Source organism: Acomys russatus, chromosome 32, assembly GCF_903995435.1.
Source record: "Acomys russatus chromosome 32, mAcoRus1.1, whole genome shotgun sequence".
Classification (NCBI taxonomy): Eukaryota; Metazoa; Chordata; class Mammalia; order Rodentia; family Muridae; genus Acomys; species Acomys russatus.
This window is the reverse complement of record NC_067168.1, coordinates 30,016,772-30,039,980: the sequence shown is the minus strand read 5'-3', so window position 1 is coordinate 30,039,980 and position 23,209 is coordinate 30,016,772. Positions and strand designations below refer to the sequence as shown.

Here is a 23,209-nt window from a genome sequence, read left to right as displayed (position 1 = left end):
TAACTAAAAATGACATGGTAACCAGGCATGGCGGTGCGTATGGCTTTTTGTGTATCAAACTCAGGTCATCAAGTTCACTTAAAGAGCACTTTTCCATGCTCCACCATCTTCCCTGTCCTGGCCCCACTGCATGGTCACAATACCAGAGCTGGGCGTCTCAAAGATCCATGGCCGGTCAGCCTAGACTAATCGGTGAGCTCCAGGCCCCAACTAGAGACCTGAGCTCAAAAAAGAAGATGGAGCACTCTTAGGAACAATACCCCAGGTCATCCTGAGCACAAGCCAATGCGTGTACACAGAGCATCTGCTCTGAGAGCCACACCTGAAATCAGCAAGGATCCCTAGGAGCTTGGATCCCAGCATATTTCTGAGTAGCACAAATCCATCTGACATGGGCGAGCACCCAGAACATAAATCTCTTCAGGGAAAAGTCAGAAATGACCATTTCCAAAAAGCGTCTTTATGGGGAACAGAGAGGACCTCAGAGGGCAGCCAAACGATGTGGCCTGTGTCCTTGTCTCCATAACCTTCCTGTGCCTGTGTCTCTACAGCAGCTTCATCTGCTGTTCCCTGGGTCTGCAGCAAACTCTACTTTACCTTTATGACTGCTACTCTGCCATGGACCCTCTCAGGGAAAGTTTGAGTCTGAGTGTCACTTGCCTATCTCTGCCCATCAACGCTTCGAGAACTCCCAACCCCAAGAACCTATACCCACCTGAGATGGTCCGCGGCAGGTGGTGCCCCATGTTGGGCGCCACCAAACTCCCTACCCCAAAGACCTATACCCACCTGAGATGGTCTGAGGCACTACCCTGTTCATTCCCAATGGCTCCCACTTCCATCCCAGCCCACTTTCCCACAGACTATCTCTTTATTAAGCTCTGTGACATGCTGACCACTGGACTAGGTAATTTTTTCCAGTTGACTTTGCTTATGTCATCTTATTTATTCTTAATTATGAAATATTTTAATATAAAAAGAGCACCCAGCACTCAGCATGGCAACCCTTAACATCCAGAATAACGATCAACCAAACACCCAGGCGCTACAACCCAGACAAGCAACATACATATTTGACCACCACAGGCTATTCCTCCTTCAGCTTCTTCGCTTTGCTCCCCTGTTTTCCAGAGTCACCTCCTATGTTACTAAAGTGTAGCATCTCACTAGATAGATAGATAGATAGATAGATAGAATTCCTTTTTTTCTTTTCTTTTCTCTTTCTTTTTCTTTTCTTTTCTCCCCCCCCCCCCCATTGGGCTCAGATTGTTCCAGTTTTCTCTGTCACAGTAGTTGGGGCCAAGAGCCCTCCATGTGTATGTCAGACATGTGGTACATCCCTTCAGGGACCTGTGTTGTGGTAAATTGGATTGTTTGTGTGTGTGGCACATGCATGAAGGCCAGAGGCCGACATCAGATGTCTACCTCAGTGATCCTCCACCTTACTCTTTGATACAGGGTCTCTCACTGAACCTGGAGCTCACTGCTCTGACTAAGCTGACTGGCAGGTAAGCTCCAGGGGGACACTTCCATGCCCAGCCTTTTTACAGAGGTTCTGGGATTGGAACCTAGATCTCCTTGCTTGCGTAGCATGCACTTTGCCTACTGGGCCATCTCTCCAGCCCTGCGAATCAGGTTTCATTACAATACAGCTCTTCCTGCCTGTGCGCTAGTCATCTCCAATGACTTTTACACCAAAAGGGGTGGGATTGTGCATTTTAGGAAAGACACGTGGCCCACCAAGCCTGGAATATATATTATCTGACCTTTGGTAGCAAAGTTCTAGGTCTGCTATGGGCAGCTCTCAAGCTGATGCATAGCATTGCGTGATGGCACTGAACTGGCCTTAGGGTTAGGGTTAGGGTTAGGGTTAGGGTTAGGGTTAGGGTTAGGGTTAGGGTTAGGGTTAGGGTTACTCAGGGCCTCCCAGAGCCACAGGGAAACCTCTGCCTTGCTCCTTTGCTTCTCTCACTATTCTCCTTGGCCTTGGTCAGGTGTTTGTGAACTGAGGTCTCCCTGACTCACGTTCTTGGCTGTTTAAATGCATATCACTTATTCATCAATGTACAAAATATTTGTTAAGGGATTAACATACACGTGGTACGATGGAGATGAAGCCGTCTCGTCTCCTCAGAAGAGACCCTATCTGGCACTATTCTGCATGGTTCGACGTTAGAGCAGAGCTTTAATCACAACGGAAGGCAGATGGCTGAGCGTAGATGTTGCTGGCCTGCCCTGGAGAGGGAGCACCATGAAAAATAACCAAATAGCTGGCAGGATTTTGCAGGCTGAGGATGCTCAGCTGGGAAGAAAGACAAGACAACAACTTGGCCATCCACCCAAAGTGGCTGACAGCGGAGGCACCTACATCATAATTCTCAGGAGAAAGGGGACTCTATTTCATGCCGGCATCTATAATATAGTCGTATGGTGATTAAACTGCTTCGTTGGGGTTTTTGTTGTTGTTGTTCTTGTTGTTGTTGTTGTTGTTGTTGTTGTTTTGACCTTAGAAAATAAAACATCTGTGGTTATAAGAGGAAGAGGGTATATGAGAAAGAAATTGTCCATGGTTAATACAACAAGAAATAGGGCTATTTAGAGTTACCAAGATAGTCAGTTAAAAAAAAAAAAAAAAAAAAAAAAAGGAGGTAGCCTGTGACAGCGATAGTTAGCACGGAAGTCAGAACACAATGTTGGAGGCTGGAAATCATGACATCCAAAAAGGTGGAGGAATGAGACAGGCATTAGACCAAAGAAAACCAGAAACTGCTCAAGAGAGTGTCAGGGGAGAAAGCACCGAGCCAGGAGAATGCCAAATTATAAGCCTTTGGGACTGCTAACTTTTTTAAATCACATGTATATGTGTGCCCACGAGCTGGAGAAGTTTATGTGAGCGTTTTTCCACCTTGAGGTTTTTTTGGGTTTGTCTCAAGACAAGACCTTATTACCGTAGCCCTGGCTGACCATAAGCCCATGACCCTTTCAGCCTCAGCCTCTCAAATGCTGGGCTTGCAGATGTGCACTCTACCACGCCTGGCTGTGTGGGGTAGCTTGATAGTTTTAAGGACTAGAAAACATCAAAGATTAATGAAATACTGACATATATTCCATATGAGGTGAGCTTGGTGGTCTCTGAGGTGAGAACAGAAGCTGACGAGAGTGGAGTTGAGACACATGATGAAGTCATAATTCTCTCTCTACATCAGTGTATCATTATAGATTTGAAAATGTACATAACACATATATTTGCTTTTTAAAAAATTATTGTTGTTGTTGTTGTTGTTGAGAAAAAAGCACTGGGTGAGGAGGCTCATAGCTATAATCTCAGCATTGAACTGGATGCTAAGGCAAGAATGAGACAGTCACTGGTAGAGGGACACAAAGGTCTGTGAGGAAGAAAGACAGGAAAGGATGAGGATAAAAAAAAACAGCATGACCAATGTAGAGATACCCAGGGCAATCTGGGCTGGGTGTTAAGGGGTGGATAGGAGCTCACTGGTAAAACGAAGTATCTCTAGATAATAGAATAAGGCAAGAGCTGGAATCTGGAAAGTTTGAGCGAGTCAAAAATAACTAGCAGGCTCCTTAACTCTCACTGCTAGGAGTCTCAGCTAGGATCACTCTCTCTCTCTCTCTCTCTCTCTCTCTCTCTCTCTCTCTCTCTCTCCTCTCCACACAGCTCTCTCCCTCCATCTACTTCAGATGTTTATTTTATTTCTTCTTCTGGGTAAGATTCAAGCATCCTCTTGTGGGCCCTCCTTGGTTTCTTTCAGTCTATGGATTGTAGTATATGTGCTTTATGGCTAATATCCACTTATAAATGAGTACATACCAAGTGTGTCTTTTTGGGTCTGGGTTATCTCTCTCAGGATGATCTTTTCTTATTCCATCCATTCGCCTACAACTTGCATGATGTCTTTGTTTTTAATAGCTGAGCAGTATTCTATTGTGTAAATGTACCACATTTTCTTTATCCATTCTTCAGTTGAGGGACATCTAGGTTGTTTCCAGTTTCTGACGATTACAAATAAAGCTGCTATGAACAAAGTCGAACAAGTGTCCTTGTGGCATGGTGGAGCATCTTCTGGGTATATGCCCAAGAGTGTGGAGGAATGTCTTGAGTGGATATAACAACTTTCAATAAAGCGCTGTTTAGCCAATCAGTTGGGCAGAAGGACAGGAAATGGAAGGCAGGACTTCCTGGAGAGGGGGAAGGAGCCAGGAGTTGACAGTTAAGGTTGACAGTTGACAGTTGATGGAGGGAGTTGGAGGAGAGAAGCACCCCAGAAGGATCAGATTGGCAAGTGCTTGGGATATGTGTAGGTTATGAGGATTGGAATAGTTTATTTTAGTTTATTGTTAGATTACTAGCAGTTTAGATTTTGTCTAGCATAGTGCTTACAGCTTGGAATTACGTTTCAGTCTCTTTGTGTCAGTTATTGGCTTCCTAAGCTGAACAGATAACAATTTATTGTAACATGGAGTGGTACAGCTGGGTCTTGAGGTAGCACTCTTCCTAATTTTCTGAGAAGCTTCCAGATTTATTTCCACAGTGGTTGTGTACGTTTTCACTCCCATCAGCAATGAAAGAGTGTTCCCCTTGCTCCGTATCCTTGCCATTGTATGCTGTCACTTGAATTTTTTATCTGAACCCTTCTAATGGGTGTAAGGTGGAGTCTCAGAGTTGTTTTGATTTGCATTTTCCTGATGGGCCACTGAGTCTTTGATGTACCTGGTGCTCAAAACAGATTCCTTTAGAGCCATCCATATGGGGATGAGACAAAAGTGATTCTCAGTTTGGACTAAAGAGGGGCCCCTGGTGTTTCTGAGTGCAAGAAACAAATAATACTCCACAAAGGAATATTGACAGATTGTATGGTCCGCTGATATCCACCATACCAGACCCCATGCAACCCATAGGACAGAAATGGAGGTTTCCCTATTCAATCAGCGAGCAGAGCTATTAAGGGGTAGGCAGAAGGCAAGTTCTAGGCTAGCCTGGGCTACATAGCAAGACCCTATCTTAAAACAATACCTTAATAGTCATTACAATCCATAATAAATGATTCAGAGAAAGCCAAGTGGGCAGAGATGAGCAGATAAAAGGAAGTTCTTCTTGAGGAGAGGTGGTCAGAATGGGGGGAGATCCAGGCAGAAGTGGGAGGGAAGGCCAATATGACCCAGAAAGACCAGACCCCAAAGTGACTGAGCCTGTGAACAGTTGGAACACAGATAGCATGTAGAGCCTTGAAGGCCACTGCCTAAGGCTCCAAGCTTTATTCCTAATTGTGCTGGCTAGTTTTACGTCAAACTGACACAGCTAGAGTCATTGGAGAGGAAGGATCCTCAGTTGAGAAAATGCCTCCATAATATTGGGCTGTAGCAAGCCTCTAGGGCATTTTTCCTATTTAGTGATTGATATGGGAAGACCCAGAAGAAGGGCTACCCTTAGGCTAGTGGTCCTGGGTTCTATAAGAAAGCAGGCTGAGCAAGCCATGGGGAGGAAACCGTTAAGCAGCACCCCTCCATGGCCTCTGCATCAGCTCCTACCTCCAGGTTCCTGCCCTGCCTGAGTTCCTGCCATCACTGCTTTTGATAATGAACCACTGTAGGGAACTGTGAGTGAAATAAACCCTCCCCTCCTCAAGTTGCTTTTGGTCATGGTGATTCATCACAGCGATAGTAACCCTAACTAGGACACTACTACAAGAGGCCCCTATGAAATGTTTGAGTCAGTAAAGTTGGGGGTCACATGATCTCATTTGGGAGTTTTAAGAACACTCTGGAAGCAGAGTGTAGACCACATTGGAAGAGAGTTTAGGGCATATATATCTCAGTGCTAGACAGCTCGCCTGTACTCAATCCCAATTGCTGCCACCACCACCATCAAAATAAAAGTACAGTGAAGGAGAGAAAGAAGCATAGAGTGAGATGGCCTCTGAGGACACAACCGTGATGTGCACAATGGACGTGGGAAGAGATAGAGACAGACAGACGGGTCTGAGAGGTATCATGGAGGTAAAATGGACCAGACTTAATGTTGTATTCCATATGGGAGACACTAGAGAGGCCAAGATGTTAGGTTGGAGATGTCTGGGAAACAGCCACATAAGGAGAAAGTGGGCGTGCATGACTGGAGTTGAAAGGAAAGTTCGAAGCTGAAGATACAAGTGTGGAAGTGAGCCGGGCATGGCAGCACACACCTTCAACACCAGCACTCAAGAGAGCTGGGGCAGGCAAACCTCTGTGAGGCTAGCCTGGTCCACAGAGTGAGATCCTATCACAGAAATAAAATAAATGTGGGCAGCAGTAGCACACACAAGTTCGGTTCATTTGTGTGCCTGTGGATAGATGAGATCGCATACAGATAAAAAGAAGCCCCAGATGCAAGCCCGAGAACTAACAGCTTTAGAGCTCTGCACAGCAGGCAGAGCAAGAGAGTGGTGTCATATGGGAGCCAAGGAGCAAGAAGTGTATCCTGGATGACACATGTGAGCGGAGGCTTGACGAGATGGCAGTCTTCATTGTGATGGTAAGAGAAGTGTGACTAGGGTCCCAGAGACAGATTTGGGCTTCTTGTTTATTTGTTGCTGGAAGCAAGTCACACTGAACACCCACCCTTATTTGGAGTCAAGTAAGAGTAAAGATGTTTCCAAAGGGATCTCACATCACTGTATCAACTGAGTTAATTTCCCAGGAGCCTAGTCATGCCAGCTCCTCCTTAAGCCTGCAGTACTGCCGAACTGGGACACCAATATCTTTAACACTAAATGAAGTATGCATGCCACTGCTGGGCTCACATGAGAACTGTTTTTTTTAATGCTGCTTGTCTTTGCCTTTTTAAAAACACAATCATGGTTCAATCCCTCACCTGCCACCAGCAGCTCCATTTCTTTTAATAACTGCGTCCCAGTGAAGCAGCAACAGGAAGAGATAAAACCCAGACCATCAGAGCAAGCATGCCTGGGGTTTTCCAAGGACCACAGACAGGAGAAATCGAAAGAAGAAATATATCAAGCCACTAGATGGAAGTCTCCATTCAGCTGCCTGCGCATTCAAAAAAAAGACATAAGCAAGAGGGTGGAGTGTAGCTCAGTGGTAAAGCGCATGCCTGGCATGTATGAGACCCTGGCTTCAATCCCCATCACAAAAAAGGGAGCAGGGGAAGTTTAAAAGACCAGATGGGGTGGGAACAATGAACGAATGCACACACCAATCTAATTCAACTGACACTCAGTGCACAGTCGCTTCGTACAAAGACAAATGACAGTGATCACAATGGCCACCAGGTGTGGGGAACTCCACCTGTGCCAGGCCGGCTGCTGAGCTTTCCACTCATTGAGTCGTTCGATTCTCACAACTAACCCAGGGAGAAAGCATTACTGTGCATGAGAAAACCTCATCCTAGTGTTACCTACTCTGTGGTGAGGAGAAGAGGGTAACTGCCTACAGGGTATTGGGGGGATGGAGTGATTCAAACACACTGCTGATGGGGGTGAGGCGCAGTATCAGCAACATTCACCCCACGTGTTCAGTGGCTCAGCCTAAAAGAGTACTGTATTGTCAGGAAGTGTCTACTCTGTTCCCTTTTCTCTTCACCCCCCACAATCAGCCTGGTCGATGCCACCATCACCATCATTAGGGGGATAAACTCCGCCCCGCCCCATACAAGAACAAAAGCCTCCTCTGGTCCTCAGCATCCTCGCTAGATCCTGATGGTTTTCTCTTCCCTCATATCCCAGATCACATCTGTACCACGTTCCAAATCTTACTGGGGCTTCCCAGGAAATCCCCATCCTTTTCCACCATCTCTGAGGCCTTCCTCCCATAAATGGCTTGTGCTTGCCTTTTAAAGCTCATCTCCCACAGTAGCTGCTCATTCTCCAAAAGCACAGAACCTGCTGACAGACAGACAGACAGTAGTCATATGGAGAAGATAAAACGCCAAAATGAATAAGGCCGTGCAGAGAAGGCCACGTATGAAATAAATATTAGAGTAGGGTTTATTAGGCAACCAGGGCTGCAAGGAATGGCAGGTGTTCCGGGTATCACAGGCAACCATGTGAATGAGAGCAAGAGCACGCTGGAAGGAGTGCTCCACAAACCACTGATTCTCAAAGTGTGTGTGTGTGTGTGTGTGTGTGTGTGTGTGTGTGTGTGTGTGTGTGTGCGCGTGCCCGCACGCGCACATACACACTCCTATCTGCCAAGCTGCCTCACACAGACTGAGTAGACCGTGAATGGCAGCCATTATATGGTGCCTGTGGTCCCTCTTTGTACAAAGCATTTGTACCACACATGAGGAGAGGTGAATGGTTAAAACACAAATTGTGACCCAGCCTCAGAAATCTTGCCTCTTACACTGAGGTGGGGAGTGATCATTTGAATTTCTCATGAGCTCCTAGGGATGCTGGGGGTCACTGTTGAGGAACCCTAAAGACAGCTCCATGAGGAAGGACAGAGAAAAGAACTCTGATAACCATCCCTCCCTCAAAAGCCACCCCTGCTTCTCCCATTCTGCATTGGTCCCTCAGAACTTAGTCTATAACCCACAGCAGCCTCTCACAGCCCATGCTGGCAGTTCATCCGAGATGACCCCCTGAACGCATCTCTTGGTCCTCCCTCCATCAGTACATACAGGTCCTGAGTCCCTTCCCCTCAATACAGCCCAATCCCACAACCAGTTCATACTGACCCTGCTCTGACTGGGTGAGTTCACTAGGCTTATGTTGCTGCAACAAAATACCTGACTAAACCACTTAAATGGGAAAAAAAAAATGCTTCCTCTTGGCTCACAGTTTAAGGGCTCTCAGTCCAGTTGGCCAGCTTCATTGTCTCTGGGCTGTTGTGAGGCAGAGCATCGCGGTGGAAGGGAAAGTTGCTGGCCTTAAGACAGCCAGGAAGTAGAGACAGAGGAGCAGTCAAGGAAAGATACAAAGCCTCAAGAGCATGCTCCAGGGGGCTACTTCCTCTGACCAGGCTTCAACCTCCTTAAGTTTCTAGAACCTTCCAAAATAGCTACACCAACTGAGGACCAAGGCTATAACACAGGAGTCTATGGGGGACATTATATATCCAAATACTCACATGCAGCCTTTTTGAGAAGGGGACCTGGCATTCCAACAGATAGCGGTAATTGTGGCTTTTCAGATCACAGGGACAGTAGGAGGAGAGCACTACCTACTGGTAGCACTCCCTGTAGCAAGCTTCCAACCTGCCTACCTTCCAATGTTACTTCTGAAGAACACTATTCATCCGTTCCTACAGTCTCCTCCTAGAGAGTAGGGCCATATGGTTCCAAGGTCATGGGTCACTCTTCCTACGGGCACAGTATCCGTCTGATGGCTATGCACTGTGGCATGTGGTATTTGCATTGCCTTCTCCCCTGGAAAGAAAGTTGTTCAGAGAGACAATGTTAATTTGCATCCTCTTCAGCCATAAATCAGCGAGGACCAGATAATTAATGTACATCTCTCATAGCTTAAAATAGAAATGCTCTTTCTTCTCTTGAGGAAAAAAAAAAAAAAAAAAAAAACTCAGCAGAAAAGTTCCCTGGATATGAAGTTCTTTCCCCACTCACTGGGTTCTGGAAGGAAGGCTAGGAGTGCGGGTGGGGGCGGGGGTAGGGGGGTGGGTGAAGTGAGGGATGATCGAGTCAGTGGGCTTGGGCTAGTGATCTCAGAAACCGTGAGTAAAACATCTCTTTATCTCCATGATGCAACCCAAAGCAGAACCAAGAGTATTGGCTATCTGCATGTCAGGAGCGAAGGAGAAAGTGGTCCGGGAAGGTCTCTAAATTTTGATGAGTCTAAAAGCTTATAAGACACACACACACACACACACACACACAGAGAGAGAGAGAGAGAGAGAGAGAGAGAGAGAGACTTTTTGAGTCATGCTGACCTGGGGGGGGGGGGCGGCATTCTGGCTCTGCTACTTTCCAGCTATGTGATTTGGAGTGACTTCTGCTTTCTGACATTAATATTCTTATTGGTAAGGTGAATGTGCTAGCAGCTTTAAAATGGGGCCACAAACGTTTCGTGAAGTCGTAAGTACCCCGTATGGGTGTCAAGGTAGAACATATCGCCTCCCTGGGGGAAAAAAAAATCCTGTGGTTTATAGTGTTTGCTGATTTCCCTGGTTTAAATAATCTGACCTTGGCCAATATCAAACTACCAACATCTGACCAAATCCAGGCCTAGAAAGAGATGCAGGGTGCCACGGTGTAGCATTCCCACCGTCCACACAAAGCAAGGAACTTCCAAATCAGACATCCCATTCAGTACATTTTGAAAGGGGCAGGCAGGTACTTACTGCCTTTGCATTCCGAGTATGTTTTTGCCTTTGGTTTTTAAGTTACTTAATTATCAGCTCACATAATTTAAATTTTTATGGTGGCATGTTTAACAACCGGTTCACGAAGCTTCTAAAATATTTAATGATTCACTCCCACGGCCAGGATAAACCAGCTCAGGCACATTACTGGGCACCCGCTTAGGCAGTCAAATAAACACAATGTCCCTTCCTTTCTTCAGCTCTGGGAAGGCTTCCTCTTACAGGCCCCAGGCTTTGCTTTTGGTCAGGATGCCTCTGGGCTACCATACCAGGCCTGAGCCTGTACTAAACCCCAGCAAAGATTCTAGCCCTCCTCATACCACATAACTGGCCCTTCCCTGCCTCCCCCCCCACACACACACCCGCCCAAGCTAGGGAAACTGAGGAACCACTAACCCCAGAGATGGAGGGGTCCCTGCCTGCTTAGGGAAGGCAGTAATGGATACTGCAGGGCCCTCTGTGCTGAGGAGGGGAGACTGTTCGTTTATTTTAGGATCTCTGTCTGGGAAAGGAGTGGGAAAGCAAGGCCAGCAGCCTGTACTTTGGCAAGCCAGGGCCTATAATTAGCCTCCACTTGAGGGTGGAATAAACCCTTGATTGTTACTAAACACCAGCAAAAAGCAGGAAGGCGTCCAGCCTCCCCCAGCCCTGGGCCCACACGGCCTCCAAGGATAGACATTTGGACCCAGCCAACCTATCTGTCCAGCAGGCAGCATCCAAATTACTCCTATTCTCAGCCCAGAATAGGAGCTCAAAGGCCACTGAGGAGCACGCACAGGGTCACCAGCCGTGTCTCACCTCTGAGAACTCTGTGTTTCTACCCAGTGTTCTTGGCCATGGATCAAGCACCTTTGTTTTAATTAATATCAGGAATCTGTAATAGATGGGAAATGTCACAAAGCCACTTGCCCTGTAGTGTTGTAGTGGGGAAAAAATAAAGAAAAGCTTTGGGGATCACAAGCTTGTCTATCCAAAGCCCAGTGCCAGTTCTGCATGGTAAGACTAGAAGCAGCCATGGTTCCACCTTCTTTGTGCATTTGTAGAACTGTATCCTGCCCCCTACACATGTGCATGCACACACACATACACACATATACACACAAATATACATACATGTAGGAATACAAATACTCATATATGCATACACATGCATATATTTACACAGACACATACACACATGCACACAAATACATGCATATAGACATGCAGACCCACAAACAACATACAAAATATAAACACACACGCATGCACAATCACACATACATAAACACACACAAACACATGCATATACAAAAAACACACATGCATGCACACATATCAAATGTGCAAAAATACACATACACATGCACATTTGTACACACATCAAACATACACAAAGGCACAAACATGCACATTTGCACACATACACCAAACATGTACACAAATACACACACGTGCACATTTGCATGCATACACCAAATGTGTACACAAACACACACACATACATTTGTACACACACCAAACATATACACAAATACATATACACATGCATATTTGCACACACACACTCAGCTTGGCTTCTTTCTTTGACTTTTTCCTTTTCTTTTTTAAAAATAAACTTTATTATACAAAAATTTCAGGAAACTTATTTTAAGAATTTTGACTGCTGAGCATCTGGGCTCCATATCCAAATACTGGAAACGCTGAGTAAAGAAAATTAAAAGTTCAAGGTCTGTTTGAGCTGCAAAGCGAGTTCAAGGCAAGCTAGGCAACACAGTGAGACCTAGTCTCAAGACAGAAACAAAGAACCTGTGAGATGACTCAGCACATAAAAACACTTGCCACCCAAGCACAGCAACACAAACCTGAACTCCAGAACCCACATGGAAAAAAAAAAAATCCCAGGATCATCTGGAAACTCCCTTCTTAACGACTTCTTGGAAATAACCTCGAGAGAAGAACGAGAGGAATGGCTGAGAACTGTCGCCCATGGTCACACCATCCATTTATTCGTGCATTTATTCAATAGCAATTTAAGGATGGCAGCCAGCCTGCACATAGTGGTGCATGCCAATAACCCCAGCACTCAGGCAGAGGCAGGGGTATTGCAGAAAGTTAAGTTCAGTATCAGCCAGGTACACATCGTGAGTTCCGCGCCAATCGGCGCTGCACAGTGAGACCCTGTCTTACAGAGGCGAAAGTAAAGAACGACAGCCTAGTGCCACAGACCTGTGCTGTGCCCAGCTGAGACCTGGCTACTCAGGGTGCTGAGGCAGGAGGGCTGCAATGCCAAGCCCTTCAGGGGCTACAAAATGGATACAAGGACAGCCTGAAGAGGGCTGGGATATATAGTGGCAGAGCACTTGCCTAGCATGTGTAAGGCTCTGGATTGGATCTTCAGCTGAAGAAAAAAAAAAAGCGTAAGCCACAGTCCAGCTTCAGAGACACAGCAACAATGAAGAAGCTGACACTTGGGGAAGGGAGATGGGGCACATCTTAAAACAGTGGGAGAAAAAAAAAAGTTGGCTGTGGAGAGAGAGTTTCTATTTTTAAGATTTATTTTGGTGTCTGTGTGTTTCTGTGAGTGTGCGTGCACCCATGGGTTCAGCATTGTGTATGTGTGTGTGCACAAGCCACATGGGTTCAGGTGCTCAAGGAGGCCAGTAGAGGGCGTCAGATACCCTGGAGCTGGAGTTACAAGCCTATGTGAGCCTTGGGATTTCTGGAAACAGACCTCAGGTCCTCTGGAAGAACCGCAAACACTCCTAACTGCCAGACCATCCCTCCAGGTCACAAAGTCTCATTTGTGGGAAAAGCAATTATTATGCTCCTCTGTCCCAATACGGCCATCAGATTTAGTTTCATTTTGTTGAATTTCCCACAAGCGGAGATCAACATTTCTCTTCTTGAGACTGGCCCTTGAGCACACTGGCTAAGGAGATGAAGCAGATCGTCTCCTTGCCAGTGAATTTCTCATCTTCTAACCTGATTCCTGTCTTTCACTTCCTACTCAATAAGGAAGTAGAAACACTATGTCTGGGGAGGGGTCTATAAATGAAACCCATCTGCCCAATAGTGAATATTGAGCTAAATCATGGGGTGCTTTGTGCTATTTTTAGTTTTGTAAGGTTGTTTGTTTGTTTGTTTGTTTGTTTGTTTGAGACCCTCCCTAGTGCCTGCCATAACGGCTGCATTGACTCACCTTGCCACAACAATGTGCAACCGCTCCCCCACCCCTTGCCAGGACTTGCCATCCTCCATTCTTCTCCATAACGTGCACCTACTGGCAGGAGGTGATAACTTGCTGCAGTGTAATTTGCATTCCCCTGATGATTAGGAATGCAGAGCATGCTAATTAGCCTGCATAACCATTCCACAACGTAAAGCATATATTAGAACCTCAGGTTGTACTCTATAAATATGTAACTATTGCCAACTAAAAAATTAGAATTCTTGGCTAGGTGTGGTAGAGCTTGTCTGCAGTCCCAGGGTTTGTGGGATGATGGAGATTGTGTGTTTGAGCCTAGCTGTGCTATACAGCAAGATTCTGACTCAAAAAACAAAACAAAACAAAAAAACCCACCAACAACAAATCAACAGTCTTTTAATGTATTTTATTACTTTTACGTATAAATGTTTTGTCTACATATATGTCTATGTACCATATGCATGTCTGGTGCTCACAGAGGCCAGAAGAGGATCTCAGATCCCCTGAGACTGGAGTTACAGACAGTTGTCACCATGTGGGTACTAAGAATCAAACCCTGGTCCTCTGGAGCCATCTCTCTAGCCCATTGACAACTATTCCTAAAAATAACTTTGAACCCATACATATGCATGTATACTTTATATATGAATGCATACATATTCTCTCTCTCTCTCTCTCTCTCTCTCTCTCTCTCTCTCTCACACACACACACACACACACACACACACACACACACACACACACAAAAGCTGGTGAGACTTTTCTGAAGGAACCACACTTTGCCTTTCCTGGATATGCTGAAAGCTCCAGACTGTGGCAGAGGCCGTGAACTAGACTGCCTATGACTCACCATTTTCTCAAAAAAAAAAAAAAAAAAAAAAAAAAAAAATCTTACTCTAAATCTCACCCTAAAGCCTTTTTTTTGTTTGGTTTGGTTTGGTTTGGTTTTCGAGACAGGGTTTCTCTGTGTAGCCTTGGCTGTCCTGGACTCACTCTGTTGACCAGGCTGGCCTCGAACTCACAGAGATTCGCCTGCCTTTGCATCTCAAGTGCAGTGATTAAAGGCCTGTGCCATCACTGGTCCCGGCTCACTCTAAAGTCCTAAAGACACCTAGATTTATGCTTTCTTGTCTCCTCCTTGTCTTCAGAAAGGGTGACCCATTCTGAAAAGAGAAGTGCTTGTAAAGCTTCCTCACACTCCCCAGAGCCCTGGAACCCACAGGCGCTGCTGTGCTCAGCGCTGCCCTCTTCTCTTTCCTCCAGGTGGGAGAAGCGGTCTTGGAAAACGCCCGGCTCATGCTGCGCATGGAGACAACCCAGGCGGGTGCAGATGACTTTAAAGAAAGGTAATGCTCAGAAGCAAGGGGCTCTGTCTCCCCACCCAGACTCCAGGCCAGTGTGGATAGTGCTGTTCCAGAGTACACGCTGGTCCCTTCCACTCTGGTGGAGAGGTGGCCTGAGAGCACAGACACTGGGAGAACCCAGAGACACAGAAATCAGGCCGCAGGGGCTCAGAGACTGTGTGTGCTGGATGACACTTACTTTAGAAAAGTTATTTATCAGTGTTAATGTGTGTGCACGTTATTTATCATTGTTAGTGTGTGTGTGTGTGTGTGTGTGTGTGTGCTTGTATGCATGTGTGTGCACGTGTGTGTGTGTGTGTGTGTGTGTGTGAGAGAGAGAGAGAGAGAGAGAGAGAGAGAGAGAGAGAGAGACCAGGGATTGAACTCAAGTCCTTAAGCTTGGCAGCAGGCATCTTCACATGCTAAGCATCTTGCGGGCTCTTTTTTGGCTTTGGTTTGCTTTGCTTTCCTTCCTTCATGGTCTTTTGAGATAAGGTCTTATGGCACTAACGTTGGCCTTGAACTCACTACATATCCAAGCATGGCCTTGAACTACTAATCCTTCTCCCTCCAACTTCCTAGTGTTGCAACCATAGGCCTGATCCAGCATGTGTGGCTTGTTTTGAGATAGAAATTCACTGTGCTGACCAAAATGGCCCCAGACAACTGACTTTTGATATTCCTGTGGTCAAACTCACCTTTTTTGTTTTTTGTCTTTTGTTTTTCGAGACAAGGTTTCTCTGTGTAGTCTTGACTATCCTGGACTCACTTTGTAGACCAGGCTGGCCTCGAACTCACAGTGATCCGCCTGCCTCTGCCTCCCAAGTATTGGGATTAAAGGTGTGCACCACCGCCGCCGCCCGGCCAAACTCACCTTTTTAAAGGACTGGAGGCTTATACTTTCATATAAAGAAATGAGCAGTGATTACAGCTTTCCGCAGATGGACCATCGGCCTTGAGAAGGAATGAATTCCCCAGCACCTGGAACATACAAGCAGAGACTCCACCAGAATCACCTGTCATGAAAGTCTTCAAAGGACTGTCCCCGGGATCCTAAATGTTATAGTCCGTTACAGGGGTTGGGGACACAGCTGAGGAGACAGTGCTTGCTCAGCATGTTCAATCCCCAGTTCCCTCCCCTCCTCCAACACATGTCCAAGTGAGACTTATAACTCTTAAACCAGAAGGTGCTGCCTGGAATAGAAATGTGGATCTTGCCTTCCTGTGGATGTATGGGGGCAAGCTGGGAGATTTGGCTGAGTGCAGCAGCCATATAATGGGGGGAGGGCATGGGGAGAAACCAGCAAAGATGTCAGGTCGTGTTTAGAAAGAGAGCCTGCTGCTTGAAACCCAGTGTGGACAGTTTTGATACAAGCGTGTACGCACACATACTTGTTATTTTAAAAGCTGTTTGCTTTTTGTCATTTTTTTCTGGTTGTTGGTTGTTGGTTGGTTGGTTCTTGTGATGCGGGCATTCAGCTCAGGCCCTCACAGGCTACAAAAGGGTTCTTCAACTAACCTGCCATTTAAATCTCTCCATTCCCCTTAGAGAGCTAGGCCAAGCCAGATCCACCTCTCCTCACAACAGACATGGGTGGAGCTTGGCAACAGTGCCCCCCTGGAGTTTTAAGTGTGTGCTCTGGTAGGGTTCAACTCCACTGCCCTCTGGGCCAACGTCTTGTCCTGGTTCCCCCTTTATACTACCCACTTGGGTTTGCAGCCACTGCCTGGAATTGCCGCATATTGCCCATTTCAGGATGCCCAGCCTGATACTTAGTAGGTCTTCAATGACGGCTAAAGATCCTTGAATAAGCTGGGCACAGTGGCACACACCTGTGAGCCCAGCACTCAGGGAGGCAGAGGCAGGCGGATCGCTGTGAGCTCGAGGTTAGGCTGGTCTACAAAGCAAGCCCAGGGCAGCCACGGCTAACACAGAAAAACCCTGTCTCAAGTAAAAAAAAAAAAAAAAAAAAAAAATAGGAGGACTGCTGCTCAGTATAGTGACAAAGATGTGCTATTGCCTTTCTGTGGTGCGAACTCTGAAGCAGCCTTCCCGAGGGTACCAGGCTCCAAAGGCCTCACAAAGCGGTGTTCCTAGTAGCTGGCTGCCATTGTTTTCATGTTAACACTCCTGCAGCGAGAGCAGTAACCATACCGCCAGAGCCACTGTAATACCCGCGTTCACTGCCTATCACGCGAGGGCCTTTGGGTAATATCTACAGTCTGCTTTGTTTCCCCTCTGGGCGCTCCCCAAGCTAGGCTGATTAAGTCCCTTTGTCTGCAGATATGAAAATGAGCAGCCATTCAGGAAAGCAGCCGAAGAGGAAGTGAGCTCCCTGTACAAAGTCATCGATGAAGCTAATTTGACAAAGACAGATCTGGAGCATCAGATAGAAAGCCTGAAAGAAGAAATGGGCTTTCTGTCAAGGAGTTATGAAGAGGTAGGTGGGGCTGGGGGTGCTAGGCTGCCCACCCTCACCCCGACCCCGACCCCCACACAAAGCACGGCCCTCACCTGTGAGGTTGTAAGCTTCTAACACGAGGTTTCCCAGGCCTACAGGGAAGAGGACTTTGAAAGTCTTTGCTCTGTGTCAGATTATCTACCCCCCCCCGTCCCCCTCCCCCTCCCTCCCCCCCTCCCACCACTGCCAAAGTCGCAAACTCAAAAGTCTTCAAGGACCAGGAAGGGATAGTCATAAGCAGAAACGACTGTTGGAACTATTTGAAACTGGAGGGAGCCCCCCTCTGAAGTGTTCTACTTCAAATATTTTTGTTTTCAGCACTGCACAAACAGGATTAACTGAGTCATTTTAAAGACAGGCCCACGTTGTAGTACCTACACACTCATTAACAAAATAAGGTTATATCTTTAAGTGACAGGACCAAGAGTGCCTCCAGCAGGGATGTGGTCCCGTTGCCTGCAGGAAGCCCGGATGATGAGCCACCACGCACACATCTCTCTCTCCTTCATGGTCCAGGGTGCTTCAAGCTGAGAGTCACAGCTCACCGGCCATGCTCACATTGGGACGTTCTCCCGTGCCCAGTGTGAAGCTGACCAGCAACTATAAGCCTGCTCCTTCCTGCTCCTGTTTCAGTTCCTGAACACCACGGTCCAGCAGCAACCCCTTAGACTCCAGAACCACCTTTAATCTCCTCTAGTCTATCCTGGCTTTATGCCTAACTTCGGCTTTCTGTAGTTACTTGCTATATGATACAATACTCTATACTTACTTTCGATTGTGTTTTTTTATTTTGTTTTTTTGCTTTGGGTATGGGTATGGGCTTGGAAAGATCTAAGAAATGTGTCCTTGGGAAAAGAAAATGCTACCTACACCGAGAAGATCTGGGGCTTTGCCAGTCTCTGTGGTGCCCATGCATGGTGCAAAATTAATTAAAAAAATAAGAATTTAAAAAGAGAGCCAACCTGCTTCCAGCTGGGATCCCACATCTGTTCTTTCATCTCTGGGGCTTACCTAAAGTGTCCACTGTTGCTTTCAGGATGTGAAGGTTCTGTACAAACAGCTGGCAGGGTCTGAGCTGGAGCAAGCAGATGTCCCCATGGGCACTGGTCTGGATGATGTCCTTGAGACAATCCGAATTCAGTGGGAGAGAGATGTGGAAAAGAACCGAGCTGAAGCAGGAGCCTTGCTCCAAGCTAAGGTAAGAGACAAGCCAGGATCTTCCCCTGGGAGGTGGGAAGAAGGAGGCCAAGCAAGATGGAGGCAGCCGTATCATAGAAGAAAGGCAGCCATTTAGCGACAAGCCCAGTCCCTGTAGAAAAAGAGGAGAAATGCAAATTAAAGGAATAATGCTTGCTCACCTCTCTGAAATAAGAAAATGTTTAAAATGATAATGTTCAGTTCTGGCAAACATGTGTAAAGGATTCTCCACTGTGTCATCAAAGAGTGTAAGGTATAAGTTTCTGTCCAGGCTTTGAGTAAAGGAGTTTATCATCTGTATCAGGAATGTTTATATGCTCCTACATGCTCCCTGCAACCGGCTACTGCTACTGCTACCTGCCAGCCATCTTAAAGAAAACATTAGAAATACAAAGGGTAAGGCTATAGCTCAGTAAAGGAGTACAGAGAGAGAGGGAAAGAGAAAGGTGGGGAGGGGGGCAGGGGAGATGGAGAGACAGAAATAGTTTATGTCCAAACATACTCCCTGAAGCATTTTCAGGGTTACGTTAAAAAAGTGGTAAGAATACATAAACGTTTTATCGTAAGAGAAAACCACACCACCGTCTATGTTATGTGCAATGAAATCTGTTATTAGAAATGATGCTTGTGAAATAATTAATAATACGGTGAATGACACAGGGAAAGCCCATGAAAGGTAAAATGTGAGAAATGCAGTTACAGATTGGTATGCACCAGGGACTGACAAGAAGGTTTTTGTTAAATACCAAGTACTTTAGGCTCACTTGGGAAGCCAGGTGATTTCTGTTGCAGCCACTCAGCTTTGCCCCTATAGTGTAAAAGCAGCCAGAGACAAAAATAGCAGAAGGCATTCCTGTGTTCCAATAAAATTTTATATATAATGGGGCATGGGGACACCTGCTTTTAATCCAAGCACTTGGGAGGCAGAGGCAAATGAATATTTGTGAGTTCAAGGCCAGCCTTTTCTATATAGCTAGTTCTAAGACCCATTTCAAAACACAAATTATAGAAACAGAAAATTACCTCAACTTGGCCTTTCAGCTGTTAAGTTGCCAGCTCCTACTGTGCACAGTAGAGCTCTGTTCTCAAAGGGAAACTGGGCGCCTATGAAAATTAGACTAACATGTTAGTGGCATCTGCAGTGGGTTGCCTTGAATAGTTGGCATCCCTGACACTTGGAGATGTTTTTCTTTCTTCTTTGAGTATTTCTCTTTAATTTCTCAAGTCACCTGAATTATATTGAGAGGGGAAAAGTCAAGTTCTATGAAACCTCACAAATAACAAAAGAATTAACTAGAAAATAGACTGTAGAAGGTTTGCCCTTCCGGTCTACCCCTGCCACTCACCTGCAGACTGAGAAGAGGAAAGGAAGGGGGGTCAGGATATAATGTATGGGCGAAGAATAATAGAAAAAAAGAAAGAAAATAAATAAAGTTAGTTACCACTGAGAACTGAGATTGCAGGTGTGCACCACCACGCCTGGCTGGCTGGCTTTCACAGCGTGGTTTCTGAAGATAAAGCCCAGTTTGCTCTATCTCCCTGCAACTATAACTCCCTCCTTTAACTCCCCCCCTCCCCACCCCCGGAAGCACTGCTGGAGCGCAGGCCACACTGAGCGGTTGTCTCTTTAAAAATGGACTGGGTCATTATCTTTATCAGAAATAAATCCTGCCTAGTGTGAAAATTAAAAAACCCACAAAACTGGTAATTACTATCCAGCCCTCATCTGAGAGCGACTGTCAGTGCAACAGTAACGCAAACATTAATTCTGAACAGATCCATTAGTGCTTTTAATAGAGCGGTCTGAAGGCCCCATCTCATGGAAGACAGACAGGATTTGTTTTCATTTGGCTAATGCTGCCTGGGCCTCTTGCAGAGACGCAGAACTCAGAAAATATTTGCAGAATGAGTGAATTCCTCTGATTGTCAACAGAGGTCCGAACTGACAGCCAGGATTCCTGCAATAAATAGCTGTGTCGGCTGTGGCTGTGCCCTCAGGGGCTGACATTTGCCTGCCCAGAGTCTGCCACTTGGCTGCAAAGCCAAATGCAAATGGCTCAGCCCTCCTTCCAAAGGCCTTCAGAAAGGGAAGGAAAACACGCATTTAATTACCTTTCGGCCCAAGGAGGCTGAAAATTAATTAACATGATTAATTTATGTCTTAGTTTATGCTCCCCAGAAGCAGATCTTGAGATAAATATTGGAGTGGTGGAGGTGATTTCTTTGGAAGTAGAGGGTGAGTCAGGGGTGGGAGAGCCAGTGAAGGCACAGCAGAGAAAGGGGCCACCAACAAAGGCTGTCTTGGAGAGTGGCAGAGATTGGTGCGAACGCTTAGAAGGATGCTGGGGGATGGTGCAGAATCCGGGAAGGAGGCAAGTGGGCAGGGACATTATTACTTCAGCCACCTGACAGCCAAGTGACCTTTCCAAGGCTTCAGGGAAAGCTCAAGCATAGAGGCAGAGTCCTGCAGTGAGAAGCCAGGAACACAAACATTGAAGGCTCGAGAGATGAAGACAGGTTTATGAGCAGCTTTCAACTATCACCAGATCTTTCTGGTATGTGTTTGTTGGTGTGTGTGTGTGTGTGTGTGTGTGTGTGTGTGTACAGGTAGGGGTGGGTGTGTATGTACAAGTAGATGTGTGTGTCTGTGTGTGTATAATACAGGTAGGTGTGTGTGTGTATATACAGGTATGTTTGTGTGTGTATCTATGTGTGTGTACAGGTAGGTGTATGTGTGCAGGTAGGTGTGTGCGTAAACAGGTGTGTATGTGTGTGTATAGGTAGGTTGTGTATGTGTGTACAGGCAGGGGTGTGTGTGTGTGTACAGGTAGGGGTGTATGTATGTACAGGCAGGTGTGTGTGTGTGTGTACAGGTGTGTGTACAGGTAGGTGTGTGTGTGTGTACAGGCAGGTGTGTGTGTGTGTGCAGGTGTGTGTACAGGTAGGTGTGTGTGTGTGTACAGGCAGGTGTGTGTGTGTGTGCAGGTGTGTGTACAGGTAGGGGTGTATGTATGTACAGGCAGGTATGTGTGTACGTGTGTGTGTTTGTACAGGCGGGTGTGTGTGTGTGTGTGTGTGTGTGTGTGTGTGTACAAGTGTGTGTACAGGAAGGTGTGTGTGTGTGTGTGTGTGTGTGTGTGTGTGTGTGTGTGCACACCAAAGGACATGCTCAACTAGCTGAGGAACACCAGCTGCCTTTTTTTTTTTTTTTTTTTTGAGACAGGGTCTCTCAGTGGCCTGGAAGGCACCAATTAGACTACACTGGCAGCCCAGAGACCCCCAAGGACTCCCACCTCTGCCTCCCCAGCACTTGGATTGTAAGTGTGCACGACCACACCTGGCCTTGTCTGTTTGTTTCTAACATGGACTGTGGGGATCAAAGTCCTCTCTATTTCAGGGCAAACACTTTACTATAGACTGAGCTATCACGGAAGCCTTCTTTCTTTGTTTGTAATGGGGACTGACGAGCCCTCTGAAACCAGGAGTGAAATCAGGCTTTCCTCCTTTCAGTGGTGTACGTCAGGCATCTCCTTGCAGCAATGCAGCTGTCCCTAGTACAGCTGCCTTTATTTTCAGCCCTAGAACACTGCCGCAGTAGCAGTGAGCAGAGGAGGCTGGTTTTAAGGAAGCGGCGTTGAAGTCAGCATGAAAAGACAGATCAGTACATCAGTCACTTCAAGGTCACTTGACTTGCAAACTGAGGACCAAGAGACAGAACGAAAAGCAACTGGTTGCATAGGTTGAGGTTACCTTTTGGTGTGTTTCTAGGTTATCTCTGACGTAATAACATCATCATTCCGGTTAACATTAGGCTGTTTGTAGATTTGGCAGTGACGTGGCTGATCTTGATTTCTCACACTCAGGCAAGCAGCTGAGCTTCAGTTCCATGGGTGGGATTTTTAGCACAAATGACTCCATTTTTTATTTTTCCCCTGGTATGCTGAGGTCTTCCAAAGGAACTTGTTGGAAAACAATGGCCTTTATCTTTTAAATATTTTATTCTTATTTGTTTACTTCTTATTTATTGAGTCAGGTTCTTGCTATCAGCCCAAGCTGACCTCCAACTCACAATCCTCCTGCCTCCGACTCCCAAATCCCTGGATTATAGGTGTACTCATGACACCAACGTTATACACACACACACACACACACACACACACGCCAATGTCTTCATCTCTTCCACACCAAGAAATCCTTCAAATATCAACTGTGTTTTAGGAGATTCAATGTGATTCTGTCTGTTACTGCATACCTGAGATCTTTGCCAGATCCTATAGGTTACAAGCTTAGTCCCACAAGACTGCCCTTGACTTCAGATGATAATCAAGACTGACTCTCCCACTTCTGACCAACCATCAATGTACTTGCTGGGTACCATTTTCCCCTCCTCAGATTCTGTCAACCACTAGAATAGCTCATAGAACCCAAGGGAGCCATTCCTATGTATTTCTCTGGTTCTCTGTAACGGACACAACTCAGAACAGTCAAGTGGGGAAGATGTGTGAGGTCAGACAGACCCGTGACAAAGCTGCAGAGCTGTGTCCTCTCCAGGAGCACCACCCACCTCGTACCTCCACCGCTCACCAGCCTGGAAGCTCCCCAGATGTTGCTTGCCCTTCTGGGGTTCATGCTGCCTTCATTTTAGACACTACTGATTAAACCACCATTAGCATTGATTCATTCCA

At 46.3% G+C, this 23,209-nt stretch overlaps 1 protein-coding gene across 1 annotated transcript in view; it reads left to right on the top strand.

Moving 5' to 3' along the window:
- Nucleotides 1-23,209, top strand: part of Bfsp2 (beaded filament structural protein 2) — a 55,697-nt gene that overhangs the window by 14,008 nt on the left and 18,480 nt on the right. Inside the window, exons 2-4 of the mRNA XM_051140292.1 lie at nucleotides 14,786-14,868; nucleotides 17,150-17,306; nucleotides 18,364-18,525. Of these exons, the coding sequence (XP_050996249.1) occupies nucleotides 14,786-14,868; nucleotides 17,150-17,306; nucleotides 18,364-18,525 (402 nt within the window). The remainder of the gene's footprint in view (nucleotides 1-14,785; nucleotides 14,869-17,149; nucleotides 17,307-18,363; nucleotides 18,526-23,209) is intronic.